Below are 26,626 nucleotides of genomic sequence, written 5' to 3' on the forward strand. Positions count from 1 at the left end.
ACTTGCTTGGGGCCATTGGAGTGGGCCTGAGTTCTTTCTCTGAGCTCTGCAGTCCTCAGAACCCCTCCACTTTCTCTGGTGCCTCTCCCATGCAGTTAACCAGGACCGAGAGCAGTTCCACCGCTGAGACCCACCCAGAACAAAACCAGAGTGTTCTGGGTTCCATGTCTGAAGCCTGAGAGCCATGCCTTACCCTTAGCAGCAGCTGGGATGAACGTCTGCACGCTGCGGCTGCTCACAGGGCTACATGCCCGGATTAGCCTCAGTGACTTCTACCTGATCAGTTTCACAAAGCGAGCACCACCATCATTTTGGGCCCCTGGTCATAAAGGCTTCCCTCTAATGCTCCACTGGTTAGAATACAAGTATGTGGGGAGGGGGGGCGGGGGGAGGACATGTTTGTTTTGTTTCCCTGATATCTAAGAGGATGTTGAAAGGAATGAGAATTGGTTAACTTCTCTCTCTCTCAGTAGCTATTATTATTTTAGATGTAAAAATTTACCAAGGGGCAACTGTGTGGCTCAGTTGGTTAAGCGTCTGACTCTTGATTTCGGCTAAGGTCATGAGCTCAGGATGTTCACCCTGGAACCTGCTTGAGAATTCTTTCTCTCCCTCTCCCTCTGCCCCCATGCTCTCTCTCTCTCTCTTAAATAAATAAATAAATCTTTAAAAAATTTACCAATATTTCTCTCTCAGAAGTAAGTATACCTTTTGATTTGTACCAGGGAAATGTAAATTAAAACAACAACGAGGTACCACTACACACCTATTAGAATGAGCAAAATTTACAACGCTGACAATGCCAAACACTGGTAAGAATCTGGCACAACAGGGGCGCCTGGGTGGCTCAGTCGGTTAAGCGACTGCCTTCGGCTCAGGTCATGATCCCAGGGTCCTGGGATCGAGTCCCGCATCGGGCTCCCTGCTCGGCAGGAAGCCCGCTTCTCCCTCTCCCACTCCCCCTGCTTGTGTTCCCTCTCTCGCTCTCTCTGTCAAATAAATAAATAAAATCTTTAAAAAAAAAAAGAATCTGGCACAACAGGAACTCTCCTACATTGCTCAGGGGAATGCAAAATGATACAATCACTTATGAAGACAGTTTGGAGGTGTCTGCAAAACTAAACATACTCTTACAATACAATCCAGCAATTGTATTCTTTATAACTTACCCCAAAGGAGTTGAAAACTTACGTTCACATAAACCTACACACAGATGTTTATAGCAGCTTTATTCATAATTGCCCAAACTTGGAAACACTAAGATGTCCTTCAGTAGGTAAATGGAGAAATAAACTGTGGTACATCCAGATGATGGAATATTGTTCAGTGCCAAAAAGAGATGAGCTACCGAGTCATGAAAAGACATGGAGGAACTTTAAATGCATATTACTAAGTGAAAGAAGCCAATCTATATGATTCCAACTACATGACATTCTAGAAAAGGCAAAACTTATGGAGACAGTAAGAAGATCAGTGGTTGCCAGGGATGTGTGGGGAGAGAGATAAATAGGGAGAGGATCTTTAGGGCAGTGAAAATACTCTGGATGACATTATGATGACGGATATATGTCATCATGCATTTGTCCAAGCCCCTAGAATGTGCAACACCAACAGTGAACACTAAGGTAAACTGTAGATTTTGGGTAACTATGATGTGTCAGTGTAGGTTCATCCTTGGTAAAAAATGTACAATTCTGGAAAGTAATGTTGATAATGGGGGAGACTATGCATATGTGGGAGCAGGGGGTATATAGGAAATCTCTATACTTTCTTCTCAGTCTTGTTGTAAATCTAGAATTGCTCTAAAAAAACAAGTCTCTTTTAAAAAAGAGGCTCACCCAGGGGCACCTGGGTGGCTCAGTCAATTCGGCATCCCACTCTTGATTTCAGCTCAGGTCATGATCTCAGGGTTGGGAGATGGAGCCCCGTGTTGGGCTCCATGCTCAGCGGGGAGTCTGCTTGAGACACTCTTTCCCCTTTTTCCTCTGCCCCTGCCCCCCACTCATGCACTCTCTCTAAATAAATAAATAAATAAAAATTTTTTTATAAAAAGGCTCACCCTTGTTAATAGGAAACGGGAGATTACAGATCCTAAAGAAAGGAGGTCCTAGACTGGGTGGAATTGTGTAGAACAGCCCTTCCCTCTCTGTTCTATTAGGCTCTTGTTCCTTGATATTCCTAAGTAACAAAGGCATTTGCTAATTGTCATCCTGGATGTATTTAAGTGAAAAGAGAGTGAAAGAAATATTTGTTGAGTCCCTACCACAGGCATTTCTTTTACAGCAGGAAGTTTTCATGATAAAGTTTGGAACTAATCATGTAATCAATCAGAAAATAGGATTTGCCCTGCTACTGTTTTTAAAGTATCTCCATCTGGAACGTATAGAAATGGAAGCGTTTTGAGCCAACATGGCAGCTTCATTTGAATGGCTTTGGTGCGGGTGCCTGGGTGGCTCAGTCGTTAAGCGTCTGCCTTCGGCTCAGGTCATGATCCCAGTGTCCTGGGATCGAGCCCCGCATCGGGCTCCCTGCTCGGCGGGAAGCCTGCTTCTCCCTCTCCCACTCCCCGTGCTTGTGTTCCTGCTCTCGCTATCTCTCTCTCTGTGTCAAGTAGATAAATAAAATCTTTAAAAAAAAAAAATGAATGGCTTTGGTGCTTTATTTGTCACAACAATGGATGATGAGGAAGTAACGATAATAGGAAAGAGTAAGAAATACTAAAGATAGTATCTGCTGTCCTATAAAAAGAAAACTCCTTATTCTTGAGCAAAGCTGGAAGTAATCAAGGCTAGACTTGCTAAGTGACGTTTATAGTAATATTTAAAATTTCTTTTCTATTATTGAAATATTTGGAGGAAAAATAACTTTGATATCGAAAATCTGAAACTCATGAATCCTTTGCCCCCTTTTTTCCATTCTGTTTTTATCATGTAGTTTCCTAAGATACAGCCTTTCCCTCTCTGTTCTATTAGGCTCTTGTTCCTTGATATTCCTAAGTAACAAAGGCATTTGCTAATTATCATCCTGGATGTATTTAAGTGAAAAGAGAGCGAAAGAAATATTTGTTGAGTCCCTACCATAGGCATTTCTTTTACAGCAGGAAGTTTTCATGATAAAACTTGAAAACTTTTATCATGTTTTCATACATGATACAGAGGTTCTGTATCAGGCTCTGCTGAGCAGGTACTTGTTAAATAAACACGCTGAGTCAAAATAGGTCCTGAATGGCACGAGTTTTAGAAATCAAATTACTTCGTTTCTCTCTGGGATGCCAAATAGACCTGAAATTCTTTCCCGAAACACCAGGGAAGCTGAGTTAAGTCAAAACTGAACCTGTCTATATGTCTTCTGAAACCATGATGTCCTTGGACCAGAACCTGAACCCATGGGATATTTCACTCGGGGCAGATTGCATGCTCCCCCTAGGAACCTGATACTCCCATTTGAGCCAAGAGCTAAGTCCCCCAAAGCAAGCACTGGGAATGGGCCTCAGAAGGAGGCACTTCATCCTGGGAAAAGTTAAACTTCTTGCACGAACGGGCCTTGCTTCCACTCCAGCCCTTCTCCCTCCAGAACGCAGCTCTGGGAGCCCCAGAGGGGGCTTTAGCTGCTCTGACTTCTCACACACTCTTCTTTCAAAGGAATTTAAACCTTTTCTTGTCCAAATCCCTACAGAAGAAAAAAAAAAAAAAAGGAACCACTCTGCAGTTTTTCTACTATTATGCAAATAAATTAATCAGGCAATGCTCCTGTGAGAATTAATTTATATTTGAATCCAACGAGGGCTGGATGCTTGCTAACTGAACCCCCAGGCCAAAGCCTCAGCTAGGTAGCACCTCATATTATTCCTTTGATGAAATGTGAACTGACATACATACTACGGCCCCCTTTCAATCCGATTACCCCGTTACTTCACATCAATGCTAACCCAGCCATCAGATTCTGGCGTCTTGCCTTTCACCAGCTCCAGGAACAACAGACAACTCCTCCTTGATAAACAAGCACCCACGCTGCCACCTCGTAGCCCCACTCTTAACCCATCATCCTCACTCAATGGGCTCTATTCGACAAGGTATTTTATTTTGTTTGTAGGAATCAAGGACTGAAAAACAGTTCAAAATCAGGCCTGGCTGAGGCTGTTCATTCAAAGCTGCCCTTTCACACAATCACTAAGAGCCTCTGGAAATAACACCCCTGAAGTATCCACCCTTTAATGGACGTCATTCCCTTGGGACCCCCCCCCCCCCAACCCACTTCATCTCCCTCCACTGCATCTTACGGGCTCTTTTTAAAACACACAAAAAACAAACAGCAGCACAGGTTTCCCTTGGCTTGCGTGACCTGAAGCTCAGTCAAAATGAAGCTACATTTTAAACCATACCTTTGTACTAAACTCATGTTGACAACCACTAAATTCTTTCCGTTGCTCTGCATAGAAACATAAAAAAAAAGATTCATTTCGCTCCCCACCCCCCAAACTCTGCGCATTTAAAAAAGCTTGGCTAAGTAATCCACCAGGTGGGGGGAAAGCTTTTCTATGTGGGCAGCTCAGTTTCTGGAGCCCCTACCTTGGTAATTAGATTAACAGGCAAATGTGAACAGTGGCAACCCAGCAGTCCCCGCTCTTCATTCTTTATGCCATCTATTGCACGGGACTGATAGCAAAATATCTTGAATGGTGGCAGAAAAAAATATGGATTTGTGAACTGCTCTCCGCTGAAAGTGGAAATGAGAGAGGAAAAACACAAAGAAGCTTTATTCTAAAAAAACAACTCCAAGTAATTGTAATACTTTTTTTTTTTTTTTTTTGAGAAAAAGGCAGAAGTTATATATGCTGGGGCTATTGGTGTGTTTGTTAGCTCTGTAGTTTAATTAGTTTAAATATTTCAGTGCCTCCTTTTAGCACAGTCTGAAATAGAGGACAGTGACCCTGGGGGCAATGCTTATCTTTCTGAATCGACGAAGGCCAATACGTTCTGTAACCACAGTCCTTCACCAGGCTCTGAATTTGAGAAACCCTTTAAAACATATTCTAACTAAATATGTATACTAAGAAGCTATGCACTTTTTAGAAATAAGAGAAAGCAAAATAAGTATAAGTATTGAAACATATGAACACTCACTCAGTTACCTACAAAGAAAGTTATGGTTTTACCAAATACCTTTCATACTTTTTTCAAAGCAACTTGCTTTCTTCTGTGCCAGAGGAGAACATGTCTGTTTTCATATAAAGTAGACTTCTATTTGAAAGAAAAAGAGGCACTGACTGAATTTATTAGATTTGGTGGTGTATTGTCACTAAAAGTGACACTCTCTTTTCCTTTCCCTAGCACTGGTGCCTTCGTCCAAACATCTAAAATTTGCTGCCTGAGATCTGCCAAGTGCAGGGTTAGTGGCTATTCAAGCATATTGTTATAACCATATTCTTACTCGAAAAGAAGTGCAACTGCTTTATTCCTTTCCCTTGTCCTGGCCGTTCACTATTCATTCAACAAACACTCATTCAGTTACTCCTGATTACTAGCTGTGTCCACAGCGGCAGGCTCTCTTGCCCTTACAATGATCGATGTAAAATCCTCACTCCACATCCTTCCTTTACCTATATTTTGGGGCCACAGGAATCTTGTACTGCAAGCTCAGCTCTACTCAGTCCTGCCCCTTAACAGGAAACATCTAGGAGACTTAGTTTGTGAGCTCAGGGGACTCAGCATTCAGTCACCCTCCTTGTTGTTGCCTTCTTCATGTGACAGAGGTTCCCAGGCTGCCCACATTGACCCCTTGCCCCTGAAGTTCCCGTATTGACCCTTTGTCTTCTTGTTCTTCAGTCCCTTATAGATCACCTGCCTGCCCAGAACCAGAATTGCTTCAAATACAGAGCCTTCCTCTAACCCAGTGGTCCTCAGCCACGGGGCAATTTGGGCTCCTTGGAGACATTTGGTTGTCAAGACTCAGGGGGTGGCCCTGGCATCTCGTGGGTAGAGGTCAACGATGCTCTAAACATCCCACAGTGTACCACATGGCATCCCAAACAAAAACTGAAGTTAAGAAACCTTGTTATCATCAGTCCCCTCCCTAACTCATAGGCAGCGGAGGCTACTGAGTAGGGACATGAACGTTGAGTCAAATCTTTCTCTGCCACCACAGTAATGACATGATGCCCTGCAGGCTACTTTGTACTTTCTGAGTCTCAAGTTTCTTGGTCTGTAAAATGGACCTAATACGAGGAGACAAGGAAACACTACATCTATGAAACACTACTCACTAAATAGAAGCCATAATTACTGTTGCAACTATATTATCATCCCTAGAAGTGTACCCAAGATCCAATCCCCTGAGTCCTGTTACTTCCTATGAGCTTTCTCCCCACTGCTGATAGTTCGCAGACTATAGATGCTATATGGAGGCACGGGTCAAACTCCTGCCTCCAGAGTGCTGGAGGCATTGTTAATTAATAGCAGAACATTTTTCCGCATAACCCAGAGTTGGTCTTAGAATCTTTCTCTACATCTGTTTTTTGGGGGGGAGGAGGGGCAAAGGGAGAGAGAGAATCGGTAAGCAGGCTCCATGCTCAGTGCAGAGCCTGATGCGGGGCTCGATCTCATGACCTGAGATCATGACCTGAGCTGAAATCAAGAGTCAGATGCTTACCCGACTGAGCCACCCAGGCCCCTCTACATAGTACGTTAGATGCAACTAACATTAGTGAGATTCAGCATATGAACTGAAGTCTATTTGCCATATTTAACCCATATGTTACCTCTTACTAACTAGAGGTTATCTCTTGCTAGAAATACTGTGTTCCCTATCACTGAAAGTGCTTTAAGTAAAGGCTAACACGAAAGGGATTTTATTTTTAATATGCATGGGATTTCACACATATTAGGATAACCATTTTGGCAGCGCGAGACATGCACATCATCTCTGCAACCCATATGCTCAAAACACAAGGTATGAGGGAGATGATTTTGGTGAGTACATTAGTCAAGACAGGATAAATTCTCTGATACCCCAAAATCTTGTAGTAAAAGCTTACTTCTCATCTATGTCACAGTCCGGTACAAGGCAGGCGGCTTACTTCCAAGCCATGACTCAGGGATCTGTATTCATTATGCATTGTACCCCTACAACTCCGACGTGGGACTTCTGCGTCCCAAAGGAAGGAAAGAGAAACAGGACTGTGTCTGAGAGATTTTATATGCCAAGCCTAGAAGTTAAGCACATTACTTCTGCCCACATTCCATTGCCCAGAACTGAGTCTATGGCTCTATCTAACTATGAGGAAATCTAGGAAATGCTTTCTGTACGTCCAAAGCAAGGAGACAAATGGGTACTGGGGAGCATTAGCAGTATCTGCTATAATCATTAAAAATTTTTATACAACAGGGGCGCCTGCGTGGCTTAGTCAGTTAAGCATTTGACTCTTGATTTTGGCTCAGGTCATGATCTCAGGGTTGTGAGATCAAGCCCCACATCTGACTTGGCACTGGGCGTGGAGCCTGTTTAAGATTCTCCCTCTCCCACTGCCCCTCCCCCACTCCTGCTCATGCACATACTCTCTCTCTCTCAAAAGAACAAAAAGGGGATGTTGCTTCTGGGTGGTACAGTCAGTTGAGTGTCCAACTCTTGGTTTTGGCTGAGGTCATGATCTCAGGGTATGAGATCGAGCCCCCTCTTAGGCTCCACACTCAGCACAGAGTCTGCTTGAGACTTTCTTTCCCTCTCCCTCCGCCCCGCCCCACTGTGCTCTCTCTCAAATAAATAAATAAATCTTTAAAAAAAATTTTATGAAATAGGAGTCAGACAGTAGTAAAGAGCAGCTACTAGGACTCAGCCATGAGTCTAACTTTGGGTAAGGCACATTTCATGCACTATGTTGCAACATGTAGTAATAGACACTGTCTGTTGCATATCTAAAGTCACACCCCTTTACCTTTGCTAACAGGGATCTTTGATCAGAAACCCAATACCTATGTAATCTCCAGGAAAGTGACCCTTGATCTATTTAATGACAAATGGCAATTCCATTTTCCTTACCAATGACTGGCTTAGACATGAGCAACTGGCACTATTCTGGCCAATGAGACAGGAGTAGACATCTTCCAGGCAGGCTTCTGACGAAGATTTTCTTCCCTGCTGATAAAAGGAGAGAGAAGACAATAAACTGACTCTCCTTCTGCTGAATGTTGTCATTTGCATGTGATGGGCAGAGCTGGGGCAGCCATCAGAGATCAGGAGGGAGCCAGCCACGAAGACAAGTCAACATATTAAGGACAGCAGAGCAGAGACAGAGAGAAACTTGATTTTTTTTTTTTTAAGATTTTATTTATTTATTTTGAGAGAGAGAGAAAGAGAGCAGGAGTGGGGTAAGGAGCAGAAAGAGAAGGAGAAGCAGACTCCCCGCCGAGCAGGGAGCCTGATATGGGGCTAGAACCAGGACCCTGAGATCATGACCTGAGCCGAAGGCAGATTCTTAATGGACAGAGCCACCCAGGCGCCCCCAAGAACCTTGATTTTTGATGATATCAACGAGACAATGAATTAATGAACTCTGGTCCTGTTGTGCTTCTGGAACTCTTGTTTTATGAAATAATAACTTATAATAACTTCTCTTCATAATTTCCTCTATTTTTGAATGTGTGTTTTGCTGATGCTGCCAGAAGTATCTCAGCTGACAGATAAGTGCTAAGCACTTTGGATCTATACTCTCCAAAATGGAGCCAACACAGACCCGTGGCTCATATATATCTACCTCAGAGCAGGAAATAAGAGCTCCCCTAACTCTGGGTCCCCTGCCCGCACAAAGTTCACTTCTAAAAAATCTAACACCTACTTTTATGAATAAAGTAGGTGTTTGATATACTGCTTCTATTTCTTAATATTATTGTGAAGATCAAATGACTTGATACAGAAGCACTTGGAACAGTACCTGAAATTTGGTAAATGCTGAATATATACTCATATCATTATTACTAGTTGTAGTAGAAGTAGAACTTTCGGTTTTTATAAACTAAAGTAAATTTTATCAGTTGCTAAATGCCCTCTGATTGTCAGCTTGGCCTCTGAGTATAATGACTTCTTAATGCCCACAGTACTTCAAAGCAGAAGATGAGGGCTCCGGACCTAGGATTTAAACCACAGATTAGTTTTGTCAACCTGCAAAATCCCAGAACTTTCTTCAGAGGTTGGTTCTGAGTCAGTACAGAATAAGGGTTATGAACATAGGTCCTTGGGTCAGACTGAGTTCCAAGCCTCAGCTCTGGTATTCACTGTGCATCAGAATTCAATCAGAGAAGCAGAACCAATAAGCAATACCCATATATCAGCTATGTTTCAAGAGCAGGCTGGAATCCACAAACACAAGCTGGAACCCCACAAACAGACTGGAATCTATGTCAGTCCCTGCTGTGTCTGACCCTGTGGATGTGGATGTCCTGCAAAAGCCAGTGCCCTTCTCCAGGGAGGTAAACACACACCCCTGGCTCAGGAGTCAAACAAGCTGGGGACCCTGGAGCACCTGTTGCCCAGCCGCTGCCTCACCCCAGTGAGGTGAGCCAGCTGACCGGCCACAAGATGGCTACTGCTCTCCTTACACCTTCCAGATCTCTCAAGACTGTTTGGTGGCCCATCCTAACAGGGACCATGTGGGAAAGGGAATTCTGAAAAAATGGAGTTTAGCCTAGGCAGGCTGACACAATGCAAAGCCAACACAGTTAGTTATTAAATTTCTCTAGGTTTCTGTGTCTTCTTCTGTAGATCAGTGAGGATAATAATAGGATCCACCTCATAAGACTGTTTTGAAGATTATTTTAAATAATGCGTGGAAAATACTTAATACAGTACTAGGCATATAATAAGTTCTCAAAAAAGTAAACTATGATTATCATTATCATTGTGTTATTGTCATTGTTGTTTCATTAAATGTCCTTCACTGACATTTAAAAGAAAATCGGGCATAGAATTAGGATATTTAGTTTCCTGAGAAGAAAGGGCACTAAGTTTCTTATGTATATAAATATTGGCCAGTTACTGTTCTAAGCAATAAACATTTTTCAGTCTTTTAGGGTAAGTATTATTATATCTATTTTAGATGAGGCAGTTGAAAAAACTAAGGAATAGAAAGTTGGGTAACCGGACCCCAGCTAGTAAAGTGATAATGGATGTTCTCTCACTCTCCGTCTCTCTCTGCAGAATGCCAAGAAGAAAAAGTATAGGGTAATCAAAACTGAGTGATGAGAAAGTAGCATTTAAACTGCAATCTGGAGGATGAGCAGGAGTTAACCAAATGAATCAGAAAAATATATGCAAAGTACACTGATAAGAAGAAGCCTGGCATCTTAGAGGAGGGAAGAGAATGGGGAAGAAAACTGTGGTAGAGGAGGGGAGGGGAGAGGGGCTAGGAGGGACCCACCCCTATTTCATCCTAAGTGGAATGGGAAGATCCAAAATGGCAAAAGCTGTTTCTGTCTGGTTCACCCCAGTATTCCCAGACCTTGAACTGTGCCTGTTGGTACATGGTAGAATCTCAGTAAATGTTTGTTGATTGAAGGAGAGGATGGGGTGATAAGATATGATTTATATATTAAAATCTCTAGTTGCTGTACAGTATGCATCCTTCCTCTCTCTGCTTCCTTCTAGTAACACAGAACTGGCTACTTATTTTCTTTCTCTTGGCAGCCCTTCAAATCCTTGAATATGGCAGTCATATCCCTGTCATCTCCCTTCCCCTATGCCAACAGTCTCAGCTTCTTGGCATCGGTGTCCCATATTCAGGAACTCTAGTCAATGCTGTCCAAAGAACTTCTGCAATGATGGAAATGTTCTATATCGGTGCCATCCAATATGGTAGCCACTAGTCACGTGTGGCTATTGAGCATTTGTATTGTGGCTAATGTGACTGGGGAACTATACTTTAAATTTTATTTATAGTTAAGCTTTTATTTAAATTATTTAAATTTTATTTATTTAACTACTTTCTATTTGAATAGTTCCATGTGGCTAATGGCTACTGAATTGGACAGTGCAGCTCTAGTCTACACTCCGACTCTTTTTCTGATAAGATGGACATCTCTGCATTTCTCTGAGATTCCTATACTCCTTATCTTCCTTTCCACCAGAGTTAACCAATTCTGATACCCTACACCCTGTGCTGGGCTTCTGACTCATGTCAGCTGATTTAGTACCCTGGGCCTAAAGATAAGCTGGAACCCCTTTTCTTTGGCAAACACCGGTTACCAGAGTAGCAACTTTTTGCTTTCTGGATCACATAATTTCTTAGTGATGAGTTCATTAAGATACATATCTATACATATAGTTTCTGTCTAAGAACCTAAGTGAGGGTTGGGTAAGGATCTGCCAGTGCATTCATCAATTACAGTATAAGAATTAAGCATTTATTTCATCTAATGCAGTGAGACCAGCAGTTAGTATATATGTGTGACCCTGTGCATGGTTCCTGTGCTATGGAATCGGCTCTCTACTAAACATATCTAGTCAACTAAGCATATTCACTGGGAATATCTACTGATGGCCAACAATACCAACCAATCCACTGATGACCAACAAGTCATCACCTAATCATTCAAATCAGCAAAGAGGCCTGGCCCAGGGAATACAAAAGAAGATTCGACAGTCTTCTGACAAAATCTGGAGCTTTCCAATCTGACTATTGTCTAGAGAACTAAACAGTATAAAAAGAAGAGTTTTGGATGATAAGACTTTAGAAGAGGTTAGAAGAGAGATCAGTGAATAAAATACACTGAACTCTAGAGCAGGAAATGTCCTTTTAGGTGAGATAGGAGAATGCTCCCAGAATTTGAAGGAGTCATCACTCTGTACATAGTCTCTGAATGCACGCCATATGCCAGGCACTAGGACACGGAGTCAAAGGATTCGGTGCCCACCCTCAATGAGTCTACGGTCTACAGGGGAAACAAATGTGTAAATTATTCCAGGAGGTATAGTTGCCAGATTTAGGAAATAGAAATACAGAATATCCCATTAAATTTAAATTTCTGATAAACAATAAATAGCTTTTTTAGTATAGGTATATCCCACATAATATTTGGGACATACATACATGAAAAATAATATTTATTTGTTTGAAATTCAAATGTAATTGTGCATTCAGTATTTGATCTGGCAACTCTAAATACAAGGTAATAAATGCAATGATTAAAGGGGTATTAGGTACTACAAGAAAACATCCAAGGGGTACAAACCTCAGAGTCCATGTCAGAGAAGGGTTACAGAGGAGGTAAGTCTTAAGCCAAATCTTTTCCAAGCAGCAGAAGTTAGCCAGGCAAAGAGAGTATAGAAGGAGTAGTGTGCACAAAGGCAATGTGGGGTTTGAGAGAGCAGAGCACACTTGGGGAAGAGCAAGGAGCTCAACAGGGATAGAATAAATAATAGGTTATAATCTCAGTAACTAGGAGAAAAGCCCAAATCAGAATCCAGAATAACATTACACGCTTAGGGATAAAGGCAGAAAAGAGAGTTCATAAAGACAGCGAGAAGCAGTCTGAGAAGGAAAAAGAAAACCATGAGGCCAAGAAGCAGGGAGACGTGCAGAGACAAATGCTGCAGGCAGGCCAAGTAAGGGTCGTTCATTGACTATGCCCACAGGGATGACATCAGTGACACTGACCAAAGCCTTTTCAGTGGAATGTGATGGCACCAGGTTGAGAAAGGTCATGGAGATGGCAAAAATAAGAGAATGCAAAGGCAGACATTGTGTTCAAGAAGTTTGATTGGGAAAAAAGTATCATGCTTAGACCTGGACCGACAGGGAAGTGGCCTGGGCCCTGAACTTTAAGGAGGGCCCCAGTCTGTCTCCCCTCCAGCTCCACCTATGTCCACATGACTGAGGGGACATGCTCACATAAAGCCTGCACACTCCCTTTTAGGCTCTGGAATTCCTTACTCAAATGGAACCAAACCTGTGATCAAAGACTACACAGCCTCTTCCTAGGTCTCTCTTTCCAAGAGTCAACTGTGCCCCTAGCAAGCTCATCCTTAAGCCTAAGGCACAGCTCAGGGGCTACTGTTAGGCATGCAAGGATGTGGAGGGATCCTGGACATGTGCTTGAGGTGTCCACACTCTTGGATGCATGACCATTCGTGATGCAGGATGGAGTCAGGACGGGGAGTGAAGTAGGGTGTGCCACGGGCTTCCCCCTTCGATCTTATCTCAGGCCTCACAAAAGTTAGAGGAAATATGTCAGAAGGAGTTGTTAGTGATGGACATTAGGCCAAGAGAGGGTGCTTCTGAAAATGAGCACTATTTGATATTTTGTGTTGTTCTTTTAAAGTAAATTCTGTGCCCAATGTGGGGCTTGAACTCAAGACCCTGAGATCCAGAGTCACATGCTTTACAGACTGAGCCAGCCAGGTGACCCAAAAATGAGCACTATTTGAAAGAATTGGTGGTAAAGAGGATACTGAAGCTATAGATAGAGAGAATAATGAAAAACAAGGTCTCTGTATCAGCAGCAAATATTGCCAAGAAAGAAACCAATTACAGAAGTGTGGACAGGGTTACAGGGCTAAAGAAGAGATGTTAATGCACCCAAAGACTAGCAACAGTGAGAAGCCACTATGTCCCATTATATCTCTAGGCCTGAATGGGCAATAGGTTGGCAAGATAATATTGCCAGAGCCTAGGGAGCTTGGGAGATGTGGCTGTAGTCCCTCACAGAAATTCAACACAGCAAGAAGAAAGCAATAGCAATAAATGCCCAACCTTTCTCTCCTCCTGCCCTTGACTTGGTGCCATTGCCCCCCATGGACTGAAACCAACTAGAAGAAGCCAGCAAGGTATCCTGGGGTCAATGCATTCCCTAGAGGCCAGCATCTTAGGGCCAAAGCAGGGGGAGAGGGTTGGAAGTAGATTTGGAAGGGCAAATAGAGAATAAATAACTAATACTGTCCCCAGGGAGGCAGGAGAGGCCTGAACTCGGTGGGAATGTGAACAGAATGGAGAGTAGCTTGGCAGGAAGGAAATGGAAGGCATTTCTGTGGAATAACCATCTCTTTTTCTCTCTGCAGTTAGAGAGGAAGGTTGACAGTGGATGAGGGTAAACAGGCAAGGAAATGTTTGGGTTTAACTCTTGCAGATGGCAGTTGGCTTAAGGCCTTTGTGCAGTACAGGTAATACCCTAAGGTAAGGCTATTTTCCCCAAACCTTCTCAATGTAAGAGGGATGTCACATTCTCTTATGCCTCCCTCTCCTTCCCCTACACTAAGCAGAGTCACAGAACAGATAAAAGTCTTAGGGGATTTTTCCTTCTCTCTTTCCTGAAATAACCTCCAGCACCACCTCAGCCTCGGGCCCACAAGCTTCCAGCAACTTAGAGGCCCACACACCTCAGAACACTTTCCTCTCAAATATTGACTCATGACTCAAAACTGCCTTCCTATCCTATAGGATTCTCCTCTGACCAAATCAAATTGGAAGAAAAATATTTTTTAAAACTAATTTTCACCACATTATAAAGAACTAGTAGTCTTACCTCTAATCTTCTCGTGGGTATCTGGATTTGAAAAATGCCTCTTTGTCCCAAAAGAGCAATCTCTAAATTTCAAACAGAGAAAATGAGCTGAAAAGTTTGGGATGTTTAGAAACAAGGATTATTTCCCTCTCTACCACCCCAACCAGCTGTCCCTAAATCTACAAATGACTCCTCTTCCTTCTATGTTTTAAAACACACTATCTGTTTTTTTTTGTTTTTGTTTTTACATAAAGAGAAAGAAAAAGGAGAAGGTGAAGAAAGATTCTGTTTCTGAGATTCTAAGAAGGGTACCTCAGTGCCTAGGCAAACATCTTTATTCCCTTGCAGGCTCTTAAATGTTGGACAAGGTGGGATTTAATATCAAGATAACAAGCCCCGGAGGTAGCTTGAAGATTGATCTAAACCTTGCAACACCGACTTCTCACACCCACTCAAAGTAAACTAGACCAGGCTTCTCGGGAGTCCCCTGTTTCTGAAGTGTGTGTGTGGCGGTGGGGGGTGGGCAAGTTCATGGCTCCAGGATCTGTCACCCAACTCACTAGACCGCCAATTCCCCGCACCCCAGGGGCCAGCTCCACCCCAACACAAAACCAGCCTCGCTCTGAGGCGTCTGCTCCCCATCCCAAAGTCCTTGGGGACTGCAAAGAAGGCGGAATAGCTTTCATACTCTCTTCTCCCTCCCACCGTCGACAAAAGCGGCCCTTTAAGGCCCAGAGAAAGGTCCTGTACCCTTTCCCACCGAGCGCCCGTCAGCCAACTTCACCTTCATCCAAGCCTCTTTACCCAGAAAGACTCTGGGACAGGAAGTCAATAGCTCCAGCGTGAGGCGAGGGGAAGGGCTCGGGGGTGAGGGAGAGCTGGGGCCGCATTGTGCCGAGGCGGAGGGGCGGTGCGCAAAGGGTTCATTGTGGGGCCGCAGCGGGTAATCAGAGCGGCTGAAAGGCGCCGCCCAGCACCCGGGGAGCGTGTCGGGGAGGATCACCGGTTTCACACCTGGCGGCGGGCCCGCACCTAGTGGCGGGACCAGTACCGACGAGGCGCGCGCTCTGGGGGCGAAGCCGGGCGGGCTCCCGGGCGGGCCACACGGGCCTGGAGGCCCCAGGGCTTCCTCTCCGCACCTAGTGGATCACGAGACCCGGGGCGCAGAAACCGCGCCGGCGCAGTCCTGCGGGGCTGGCCGCTCTGCCCCGAAGCCTGCAGCGCACTGGGCGCTCCTTCCCTCCGCTCGGGGCGCGCCCTTGGCACCCAGAAATGCGGTCTTTCCAGTGGCCTGATGCGGCCCGCGGTGGGGCGACAAAGAGCTGAGCGTTTTTAAACTTTAGACGGTCAGATCTGAAAGGGCCTATGAAGAGCTCGCTAGGGCAATCCCTCGTTTCACACACAGGGACAGCGAGACCCAGGAGACAAGGACTGTCCCTAAAGACACCCAGTAAAGTGAAATGGATCCAAATGTGAGTTAAAAGGATATTTAACCCTGCAGTCTGAGGAGAGCTGTTCAATAAGGAAAAGTGAAGGCAATTTATTTTTAAGGCGCGAGAGGCAAACATTAGCTTTGAAAAGAAACAATACAAAATTGATTTCCCAGACAAAGCGGGGGGTGGTGATGGAGAGAGAAAGTACTCAAGGCCTGGCTCATCTAAATTTAATTTTGATTATTTTGAATGGGCTGAAATCGCCTGTACCGACGCCTCACCGTGTTAATATCGTTGGGCCACAGCGTCCAAGCCCCGAGTTAAAGTAAACTCCCGCCAGGCGGGCACTGCGCGCCGAGCTGCTCTACAGAGATCCTCTTTCTTCGGGTTAAAAAAGAAGAAGAAGAAAAAGAAAACACAAAAAACCCACAAAAAAACACAACACACAGTTAACCACCTGTCAGGGCTGAGGATACAATGAGGCTCCTGGAAAAAGAGCTTTTCATGCATGCGTAATATATTTGTTCAGCTATTCACTTAATGAAGCTGATAAATGTGATGCAAGACAATAGTCAAGTTAATCTATTTAGTAAAATGTTTTGAGACTTTCAGGCTACGTTAAGGAGGGGAGCGTTCGGCGACATTTTCATTTAAATGCGCTCATCTCCCCTCTTAGGCTGCACAAGGGGGTTCAGGCAATCTATGTGAATATAATTTCTTATAAATGTGTCTTTAATGGGTTTAATTCACCCTTGCCAGCTGTTTTGGGGGCTATTTTGTAAGAGCAAAACAAACGTTTCAGGCTTGGAAAGCTAGTTAAAATTAGTTTCGGTCAGCGAGGCCAAGCTATATTTCCTGCAAACCATCTGCTTGATTGGCACAATAGAAGGATTTTCAAGGAAAAAAGGGGGGGGTGACTGTGAAAGGAATGAGGGGTGGGGGGAGACGCTAGAAAGGGCTGGGCAGGCCGGTAGTTCCTTGTGGCCTATTCTGAAGGTGAACCCCTTAGAGGTGTCTTAATAGAGCGGCTTGCCTGGAGGACTGGGGTAACTAGAAGGCTCTTTCAGCCTCTTTCAGCCCAAACCTCTTCGCCCTCCTCGTTTGCCTAGCCGGTCAGCTCCCTCTTTTTCCCCAGGACCAGAGAAGCCCCGCGGCCGGCCAAACTTGCAAGGCGAACTCCAAGCGTTGGCAGCTCCTGCCCAGAGCGCCGCGGCCTGGGGGTTCAAACCCTTGCAAAGTGCTACCTTGGGGTCCCATCCTTCCCGAACTTAACGCTCGTTAACATTTCGGAAGGCCAGGAGTCTTAAGCCACTCTCTACATCGTAGGCCCCAGGCCTCCCTCCGCGCGGCCTGCGCTTAGCGCGGTGCTGCCGGCTGCGGAGGGCCCCACGACTGGGAGAGGGCGGCGCGTGGGGCTGGGACCCGCCGGCTCTCCACTGGCGGGGAGGAAAGAAATCCCCAGAGCCCACCCTATGGTCCCAGGGAGGCTCGGGCCGCTTTGGCCTCGTAGGCCCCAGGAGTCCCGGCCGTCTAAGCTGCAGGGCTCCCCCAGCGAGCAGTAGCGCCCGTGGCGCAGACAAGGACCTTAACGCCAGCCAGGGCCTCCGATTCTCACTTTTCCACTCGCGTTTTTTCCCTTGAAACAGAAATAGACGACCCAGCTCTGGGAGAGAGGACGTGAGTGACTTCTTTGAAATACACTTGAAGATAACGACATTACCATGAATGGCAGGACGCACAAAACCCCATGGGCTCAGGTCAAACGGCATTAGTCACAGGTCTTAGCCGCAGCCGCCGCGCCGCGCAGCCCCCTAAGCTATCGCGGGGTTTGAAAAGACGCGTTCAAGGAGATCACTTAAAGTAAGATCCTTTCGTCCGATTTCTTGCTTCCTTAGGATTTATTCTGCCTTTTCACGGGCGGCCAGCCCTCGCCCCCACCCTCACTTTTCCTCTTTGCGCCTTAGGAATGCTTCAGGCGGCTCTGCAGACAGACCGCTGGAGGCAGGGTCCACGTGGATCGCAGCAAGGGGTTGCTTCCAAAATGTCAGGGCCCCTTTTTAAAAGCAGAGAAGTTAGCAGCAGTTAGTCTATAGTAAGGCAGAACGACCGAGATGTGTGTGTGTGTGTGTGTGTGTGTCCGCGCGCGCGCGTCTGCGTGCGCGCGCGCGGTGTTGGTGGTGGGGGGACGCATGGAGCGTGTCAGTAGGCAGGATAATAACTAAAAACTACACCCAGAGAAATGCCCTAGGAGGAGAAGAAGCCTAGGGAAGAGGATGGCGCTAGGAGGGCTCCAGACTGGCTTTGCGTTCTTAGCGCTCCTCCCCTCCCTCCTGAAAAACCCTGCAAACAGAGGCGCTATTCCGACCCTCCGGAAGACTGGGCAAGCGCTTCATTGATGGGTAATTCAACACCTGTAGTCATCGCTTTCCTCTAACTCGGGAACTGGCTACAGCTCCAGGAGGGGAGGAAAAGAAAGAGGGAGGGAGTGAGAGGAGAAAGGGGTGGGGGGGGGGTAGGAGGAGAATTGGATCTGAGAAGGGTTGGGGGGAGAGAATGCATAAAGCAGAGCCGGTCTCCCAGCTTCCAGAAAGCAGTTGGGGACAAGGGTAGTGGGGAATTGATAGCGATGGAAAACTTTGTCTTGTGGCAAGCTTAAAGTGCAGGCGTTCAAACAGTTTAGACTTTGCTCCCCTATTTTACTGCAAAACTTCAAAAAGAGAAACTTGCAAAGTTCGTCACAGATGTCCCTCGACCGTTTCAGGGGACTCCAATTAACTCGAGTAATGCATTTCACATATTTAAATAGCCACTTATTTAAAAGTTGTTCCTTTCCTTAGAGGTTTTCGGCTGCCTGCCGCCCAGTGTGCCTCCATAAGCGTCTTGGGCTCAGAAACTCCAAACTTGCGTCATCTTCGAGCATTATAATTCGGCTCCAGAGCTCAGCCCTAAATAACTTTTTAATTTGAATCAAGGGAGAGCTTTAGCGGGCTCCGTTTCTGGTTTAATGTGATATAAATCGCAGATGCACTTTTATTGAATGGTTAAAGCAGCGACATGGAGATCATCAACACAAAACGCCCTGAACAAAACCATCGAGAGAAATAAAGCTGGTTAATAAGATTTTTGAGAAAGCTTTGTGTTAAAAAGCAAAAAGGAAAACCAGCTGAAGGTGACAGTTAGTTCATGGTTAATAGGATCAGGGCGGCCTGGCGGGGCTGCACACTTCTCTTTGGGGAGGTTCAGCCACACCAAAGAAATGAATGGGACATTTAACACATCTGTTATCTCGCCGAACAGAGAAACGGGGATCGAGGTTCAGCACCACCCCAGCCCCAACCCAGAGTAAAGGGAAGGACTGTCTCCACGAAGATTCTCATTTGAGGCCCCGGATTAAGCATAGACTCTCCTGACTGTGGGCCAGCATTCTTGGGAATGGCGTTCTTCGAGCTGTTTTCACACGCTTGTACACTGCAGTTAATTAAGAGGCTGCAAAACTTTGGCCGAGTTAAGCGCCCAGCAATGGGTAGAACCCTCAACCTTCGCTGCTATGGTTTTAAAAGTCCAGGCTGTAAGTTACAAATGAAACTGCGTAAAGCTCCTTGAGGTTGGAAAGGGGCCAGCGTAGCGTTCCCGTGTTCAGGTCGCCTGGCTTGAGGCTGCTTCCGGCAGGAGTAAGCCCTGTGCAAGTGGAATACCGCCGCCTAGCCCTGGTGCGTTGCTGCTCTCTGATCCTCTACCAGGCGAGTGAGCTGCGGAGTGCTTCTTGGTGACACTTCTAGAGAAATGTCGCTGAAAATCGTTTTCCAAGTTGCTGGGAGTTTGCAGAAGGAGACGCATTTTATCATTCAGGTATCTACCAACTCTCTCAAACTCCATTAATTTCCCGACACGAAATAACTCAAGCCAAGACCTCTTCCTCCATCCTTATGGGCCCACAACTAATAACCCCAAAGCATCAATTCTAATCTCCCTGTGTTGTTAGAATGGCACCCCACAAACACTGATTTTACCCACCCCTCACATCTGCTTTATGCCTCAGCTGGAGTAGCGTGTAGGGCTAGAGACCCAAGAAGGGAGTATATTTTCGTGTTCACTGACTTGAAATTTTCCATTGCCCACCCCACAAGGGGGAGGGTTATTTTACTGATTGCCTGGAGATGAATTTCTATGAATATTTATTGATTTATTTTCCAGGCTCAGCAGGGGAGCTGCAAATAAATTTAGTGCGTTCTTTAAATAATTCCTTTTCTATGAGGCAAGATGTCATCTGAAACTTCTAAATAGGCATTTAATTAGCCCGGGTGTTGCTTCGGAACAAAAACTCCCGGCGAGAGCTTTGGGGGCGCACTGTATTGCAAAGAGGCGGTCGATATGCAGAATTGATGCGCGCCAGCCTTTGTTGCCAGCCCATTGTGCGGGCCATGCTTATGAAGACTAATCCAATCATAAATTGCACCCCTGCGCCAATCAGAGCGCCCAGAGCCTCCGGCGAATGAAGCTCGAGGGGAGAACTTTGTTGAACTTCATTGTCAGAGCTGTCACTTTTCAAAGCGCTTTAACGGGCGGGCCACTATAAAACCATCACCTCGACGGGAGGACCACGGAGGACTCGCAGACGCCCAAGTGGGATCGTTACTCGGAGACGTTTGCCCAAGAGAGAGGGCACTGCGGGGGCGGGAGGGGCGGGAAGCGAGGCATTTACCCTCCGGCCACTGGAAGAGGGGTTATTCCGCCCGCCCCGCGCCTAACATGATGTTCCCCGGCCTCCTCGCACCCCCCGCCGGGTACCCCAGCCTCCTGCGCCCCACGCCCACCTTAACGCTGCCCCAGTCCCTGCAGTCGGCATTTTCTGGCCACTCGAGCTTCCTGGTGGAGGATCTGATTCGCATCAGCCGGCCTCCCGCTTACCTGCCCCGCAGCTTACCCACGGCCAGCATGTCGCCCCCTAGGCAGGGGGCCCCCGCGACTCTCACAGACACCGGGACCTCAGACCTGGGCTCCCCGGGTCCGGGCAGCCGACCAGACGGTTCACCTCAGACGGCCGCCTCCCCTGCCTGCGAGCCCACGTTTCTGAAGTTTGGGGTGAACGCCATCCTCTCCTCTGCGCCCAGAACCGGTAAGTGAACGCAAAATGCTGAGGGCCCGTCCAGGTGCGAGTCCTTCTGGCTTCGGTTTCCTGTACGCAGCAGGCACCCACTCACACATCGGCGCACATACGTACGCAAGATCCCCGAGGCCTCACGTAGCGCAATGCGAGACTTAGGTCCAGCCAATTCCCGGGAAGAAAAGCTCCAGGTTCGCCCCACCCTCATAATGAACTTGAGCACCTGCAGTCGGAGAGAGCGCACGCCCCTAGGCATCTGTGTTTCTGCCCTCGAACTTCCGGAAGCCAGTTTTTAAAACCCAAGATAATATATTTACTAGCTTAGCTAGTATTATGGACCTGCAATTCTTTGCTTCCCCGCCCCAATACTACCTATCTCGCTAGTGCCCAGGATGAGATTGGGGACAGGGGGCCGATTCTGAGGTGGGGGGGGGGGTTCAGGTGGGGGTGGGGAGGGTGGAAGGATACCCACAGATGGCACAATGTTAGGAAAAGATTTCTTTTACTCTGTCAAAACACTGAGGAAGATGCCTTTGAAGCCAGCGGAAGGGTTAATCATATCATGTATTCAATGTTCTGTACAATAATCAAGTACCTAATCAAATTCCCTTTCTGTCTCCCTCCTTCTTTTCCATCCTCCTTTATTCTCTGCCAGAAACGTCCCCCGCCTTGCTCCAGAGCGTTCCTCCCAAGACCTTCGCCTTTCCCTACTTTGAAGGCTCCTTCCAGCCTTTCATCAGATCTTCTTATTTCCCAGGTAGGTCTCGTCCCCCTTCCAGGGGGCGGCGCCCCAGCCCCAGCCCGTCGCTCCCTGCTCCGAAGCCATATTTCTCCGTCCACCCCTCGGGGTTATGCTCTGGTTCAGAGGTTGCGAGGCGTACAACATTCACGAATCCGTCGCGCCAATTTGATGCCCTATTTAGCACAAGCAGTGACTGCTTGACACTTTGCACCAATTCCCTGCTCTACAAATTAGCAGGAATTGTCATGGTCCCAATTTGAGGCGGTTCCCTTCCCGGCGAGGAGCTGTTGGCATCCCTTCACGCCGCCGTTTTCCCACAGAGTCAGTGCACTTGGCCACGATTCCCCACAAAGGTTTCAGCACCATGACCAATTGGTCAGCTCCTCCGGGCAGCCACACACAGATCGGCCCTCGCCCCTCCACGCCGCTGAGAGACACCTACCAGCCGGGGCTAATTTCTCTTTAAGACACATTCAGGGCTTCGGGCTTTTCACAAGACCACATGGGGTGCCCTCTTGTGTGGGATGCCTGGGGTCGCCCAGGGGGAGGGGGAACTAGATCCTCCCACAACCCCAAACTTCTATTTCCAACCTGATTTCCCAACCTCTTCTCAGACCCTTCCCCCATCGCCTTATCTTTTTAAACACCTTGAGCTTGTAGAATAAGAAGTCCGAGGGAAGCCCATAATCAGGTCCCAGTCTAAAGGAGAAACACCTTACACAGTTTACAGGAAGTTTTCATCCTGCAATCCCAGTGGTGACTCAAACTATAGCTCAAAAACTCTGCAACGGGTCAGGACTCAGGCGATAGAGGAGAGCCTATAAAGAGAAGAGAAACTGGGCATGGACGGTGGGGGATGGGTAAAACCACAACAACACTCCCAAATATCACCGAAAGAAACAAGCAATTGATTTTTAAAAGGGGGAGAGAGAATTCACTAACAGCCCCCCACCACCATTCATGCTGCTGCTGCTAATGGAATTTGCTCCCTTTCTCCCTCATCTCAATGCTCTAACAAAAACAACCCGAGCTTTATAAATAGCTTTTCATGTCCATTTAATGAAAATGATTCCGGGAAGAGAAGCCTCTGCCATCAGTATTCTCCCAATGGTCTTGGCCTGCAGTTGTGTTTAGTTTGAAAGTGTAAATCTCTTTTGTCCCAGTAATATATGGCTTTCGCTGCTTGTCCTCAGTCTTTTTCTGTTAGTTCATTACTACACAATTACCATTCACGCTTCATTAGAGTCTCTGTTTCTTTTTGGGGTTTTTTTTCCCTCCCTTAAAGCAAAACTCTCCCCTTTTTTATCATGCCAATACCCATTGGGGAGCGGTCAATGTGCTAATTAGCTGCCACTTTTCATGTATTCCGGCCGAATTCTTTACGTTTTGTGGGGGAGGGGAGGAAAGATTAATATGAAAAAGATGAATGCTGATTGGATTTTTCAAAAAAAAAAAATCCAAAGCGGATTTTCTTCTGTCAAATCAGTAAAGCACCTCATTTTCATCTAAAGAATGCAAAAGCCACCAAGGTGATAAAAGCTTAAGGGGGAAACCCAGTGGCCTCCGCTGTATATTTTATTTTTATTTTTGTAATTTATGTTTTTCTGTTGCTATTTTAGCCGATATACGCAGGTTTGTTCCCTTGAGACTGTTCCCCTGAGACCGTTGAATGGAAAAATGAAGCGGGCTATTGTGGGGGCTGTTTTCTGTGTTTCCGTGGTTTTACCTAATCCGGGTTTGCTTGGTTGAAAGGGAAAGTTATTTGGGCGGAAAGCGCCTTTCACTCTCGCAGGTTTGTAGGTTCCTGCCCTATTCTCCAAGAGGAGAAAAAGGGGAGCTTTAAAGAGATGAAGGGATCAGAGAGAAAAACCGAGGGAGGCCACTGGGGAGGGGCAGACGCTGCGGCCTCGGCGGGACGCCGCCCACTCACTGGTAACCCTCCACCCCTACCCCTCCGCAGCGTCCTCGAGCGTCGTGCCCATCCCGGGGACCTTCTCCTGGCCGCTTGCGGCCCGCGGCAAGCCTCGCCGGGGCATGCTGCGTCGAGCGGTGTTCTCCGACGTGCAGCGCAAGGCGCTGGAGAAGATGTTCCAGAAGCAGAAGTACATCAGCAAGCCGGACCGCAAGAAGCTGGCGGCCAAGTTGGGCTTGAAAGACTCACAAGTGAGGGCGGTCTCCCCACAGCCCCAGCCCCCACGCTTCACCCCTCCCCCACGCATCCTACAACTGGGAGGGTTCTCTGAAATCGGTTAGGTCCCATAGTACGGATGGGGAAAGTAAGGAATAGAGAGGGAATGCGTGCACCAGTCAGCTTCCTTGAGGCTCCTCGGGACAGCCCGCTTCTCTCCCAGTCCCTCCGCTCCCCGCCCGGCTCAGCACACCCCACCCGCCCCCGCGGCCATCCGGGTCAGAGATCAGAGGATGGGGCTAGAGGAGTGAGCTGCTGAGGAGGGGATGAGGGTAGGGTGAGTGCCTTGAGCCACCTGAACCCACTTCAGGGCGTGGGCAGCGGGCAAGGAGGAGGAGAAGGACAGAGCCTCCTACCCTCCCCTGTGGTCCTTCCGGCGCCCCTCCCTCCAGGCCCTTGCTGGGAAGGGCCTGCGCTAACCTCTGCTTGTCCCCCGCTCTCTCTCCCCCCCGCGGCCCAGGTGAAAATCTGGTTCCAGAACCGACGCATGAAGTGGCGGAACTCCAAGGAGCGCGAGCTCCTGTCTAGCGGTGGCTGCCGAGAGCAGACCCTTCCCACCAAACTCAATCCGCACCCGGACCTCAGCGACGTGGGCCAGAAGGGCCCGGGGGACGACGAGGAGGAAGACGAGGGCGCGGGCAGCCCCCGCCACCGCCTAGTCTATCACGCGTCCCCTGACCCTCGGCACCTGCGGGACCCGCGACTGGAAGGACCGCTGCCCGCCTCGCCTGCGCACTCGAGCAGCCCCGGCAAGCCTTCGGACTTCTCCGACTCTGAGGAGGATGAGGAGGGCGAAGAGGAGGAGATCACCGTGTCTTAGAAGCCCTCGCCTCGGCCTGGGTACTGTTTAGAAGTGCTTTGAAATTGAAGAGGCGGGATTCCGTCGGCCTGTCCGCTTAGTTCCTGCTGCCCAGACGCTGCCACTCCCCTTTGCAGAACGATCACCTCGTCAAGGACACCCCAGCCCCTTCCATTGCCCCAAACGGCCTTTCCCTCCCCCACACCACCTCCCAACAGCTCTTTCCACGTTAAGTGAAACTTAGGTTTTGGTCCCAGCCTTAACTTCTCTACCGGAGCTCCTATCTTGCTCATTGCAAGCTATTTAAAACACAGTGGGGGGGTTTACACCTACAGCCTGGATTTAGCTGTGAGCCAGGCTCTGCAGGTCTTTAGCAGTGACAACTCAATAAGGGAGGAAACTCTTTAATGGCAAAGGAAACGGAGTTAGGAGTCACAACATCCTAAGTATGTAACTCCAAGACCTTGGACTTCCTAGATGCCTCCACCTCCCTATCTTAGGTTGGAGGGTCTTCTACACAGTGACTCTGGTAACCCAGTCTTTCCATAGCAGCTCCCTCAGAAACCTCAAGTATTTTTTTAAAAATGTACACACACACACACACACACACACACACACACACCCCTGCCTTCTGGTCTAAGGCACAACATAAATATTGAGTCTTTTCTGTCATAATCTCAGTGCTCTCTGGGCAAAAAGTGAGTTGTTGAGGGAAAAGTCTATCTCTATTTCTGTATGCATGTTTTAAAGCTTTTTCCTTATAATTTCTGTATCCATAGTATATGCACCAAGCACTCTACCTTGTGCCCTTTTATTATTTCTGGGGAGATTTCACTGGCCTGCAAGGTTCTTGAGCACTGGGCATGAGGTGAGCAGAGAGAGAACCCTCAAGCCTCTTTGATTTTGATTTTGTTTTTTACTGAACTTTGCTGTCTTTGCACAGCTTTTATGAACTGTACACTATTTTGTACACATGTGTTGTATGGATATTTTATACCAATGTTATTGTGAATGTCTATAAAGGACTGATTAGACTTTCTTCTCTCTCTCTCTCTTTTTTTTTTGCAATGGCTTTTAAACTTTAAAAAGGTAGCTGTTTAATTGCATAACTTATAAAGAAATACTTATTTTGTATTTTTACCTTGTACAGATTTTTATATATGTATATATGTACCAAATGAACAAATACCAAATAAAAAGTAGAAGGGACACAGTGGTCAAGTGATCTCATTAATTCACAGAGTGTCAGAGCTGAAAGGGATGGAGTTTCTAGTCCAAGTGCTACTGGAATTTATAGAAAGTAAGCTGATATTCAAGAGGGGATGGCACATGTCTAAAGCCACCCAACTGCTTAGTGGCCACACTAGAACTAGAACCCATCTCCGATTCTTGGGCCAGTGCCTTTTCTGCTTACCTGTCCCATAAATAACCATATCTGCTATGGTGACAAGTAGCTCCAGTAAAGTGGTACGAACAAGTTGAGTCTGCAGTAATCCTTCTCCTCTTCTCTAAGAACTGAAATGATGGACTAAAAGAAATCAGTGAAAGGCAGTTTAAGCGGTTCAAGCTTATAATGCTTTTCCTTTCCCTCCCTGAAGGCTTATATAATTCCTAGTCCCCAGGGAAGCCCAAAGTTGCTCTTGACTTTTGTGTATAAACTGATTTTCTTAGGAATGTCATCTGCAGCTGACTTGGGAGCCCAGATACAGACTCTGGGGTGCCCAAGTGAAACTAAATTTCTTTAAAGACTAGCTTTCAACAGAAAAAATTCATTTAACCAGCAACTTAGGAGCAAAGAACATCAGGTAGAACCCTGGTTAGGGTTTCTGTGTGCTTTAAGAGACTGCTCTCTTAGCCACAGAGACCCACATTTC

The 26,626-nt window shown here is 46.8% G+C and overlaps 1 protein-coding gene across 1 annotated transcript; it reads left to right on the top strand.

Moving 5' to 3' along the window:
• The first annotated feature begins 20,005 nt into the window (after window positions 1-20,005).
• Window positions 20,006-24,969, top strand: DBX1 (developing brain homeobox 1). The gene is made up of 4 exons (XM_006737620.3): window positions 20,006-21,035; window positions 21,679-21,780; window positions 23,726-23,928; window positions 24,414-24,969. Exons 1-4 carry the CDS (start codon window positions 20,669-20,671, stop codon window positions 24,771-24,773), a joined length of 1,032 nt encoding a protein of 343 aa, XP_006737683.1. The 5' UTR covers window positions 20,006-20,668; the 3' UTR covers window positions 24,774-24,969.
• The last annotated feature ends 1,657 nt before the right edge of the window (window positions 24,970-26,626 follow it).

Source organism: Leptonychotes weddellii, chromosome 11 (genome assembly GCF_054177405.1).
Source record: "Leptonychotes weddellii isolate Sample4059 chromosome 11, ASM5417740v2, whole genome shotgun sequence".
NCBI lineage: Eukaryota > Metazoa > Chordata > Mammalia > Carnivora > Phocidae > Leptonychotes > Leptonychotes weddellii.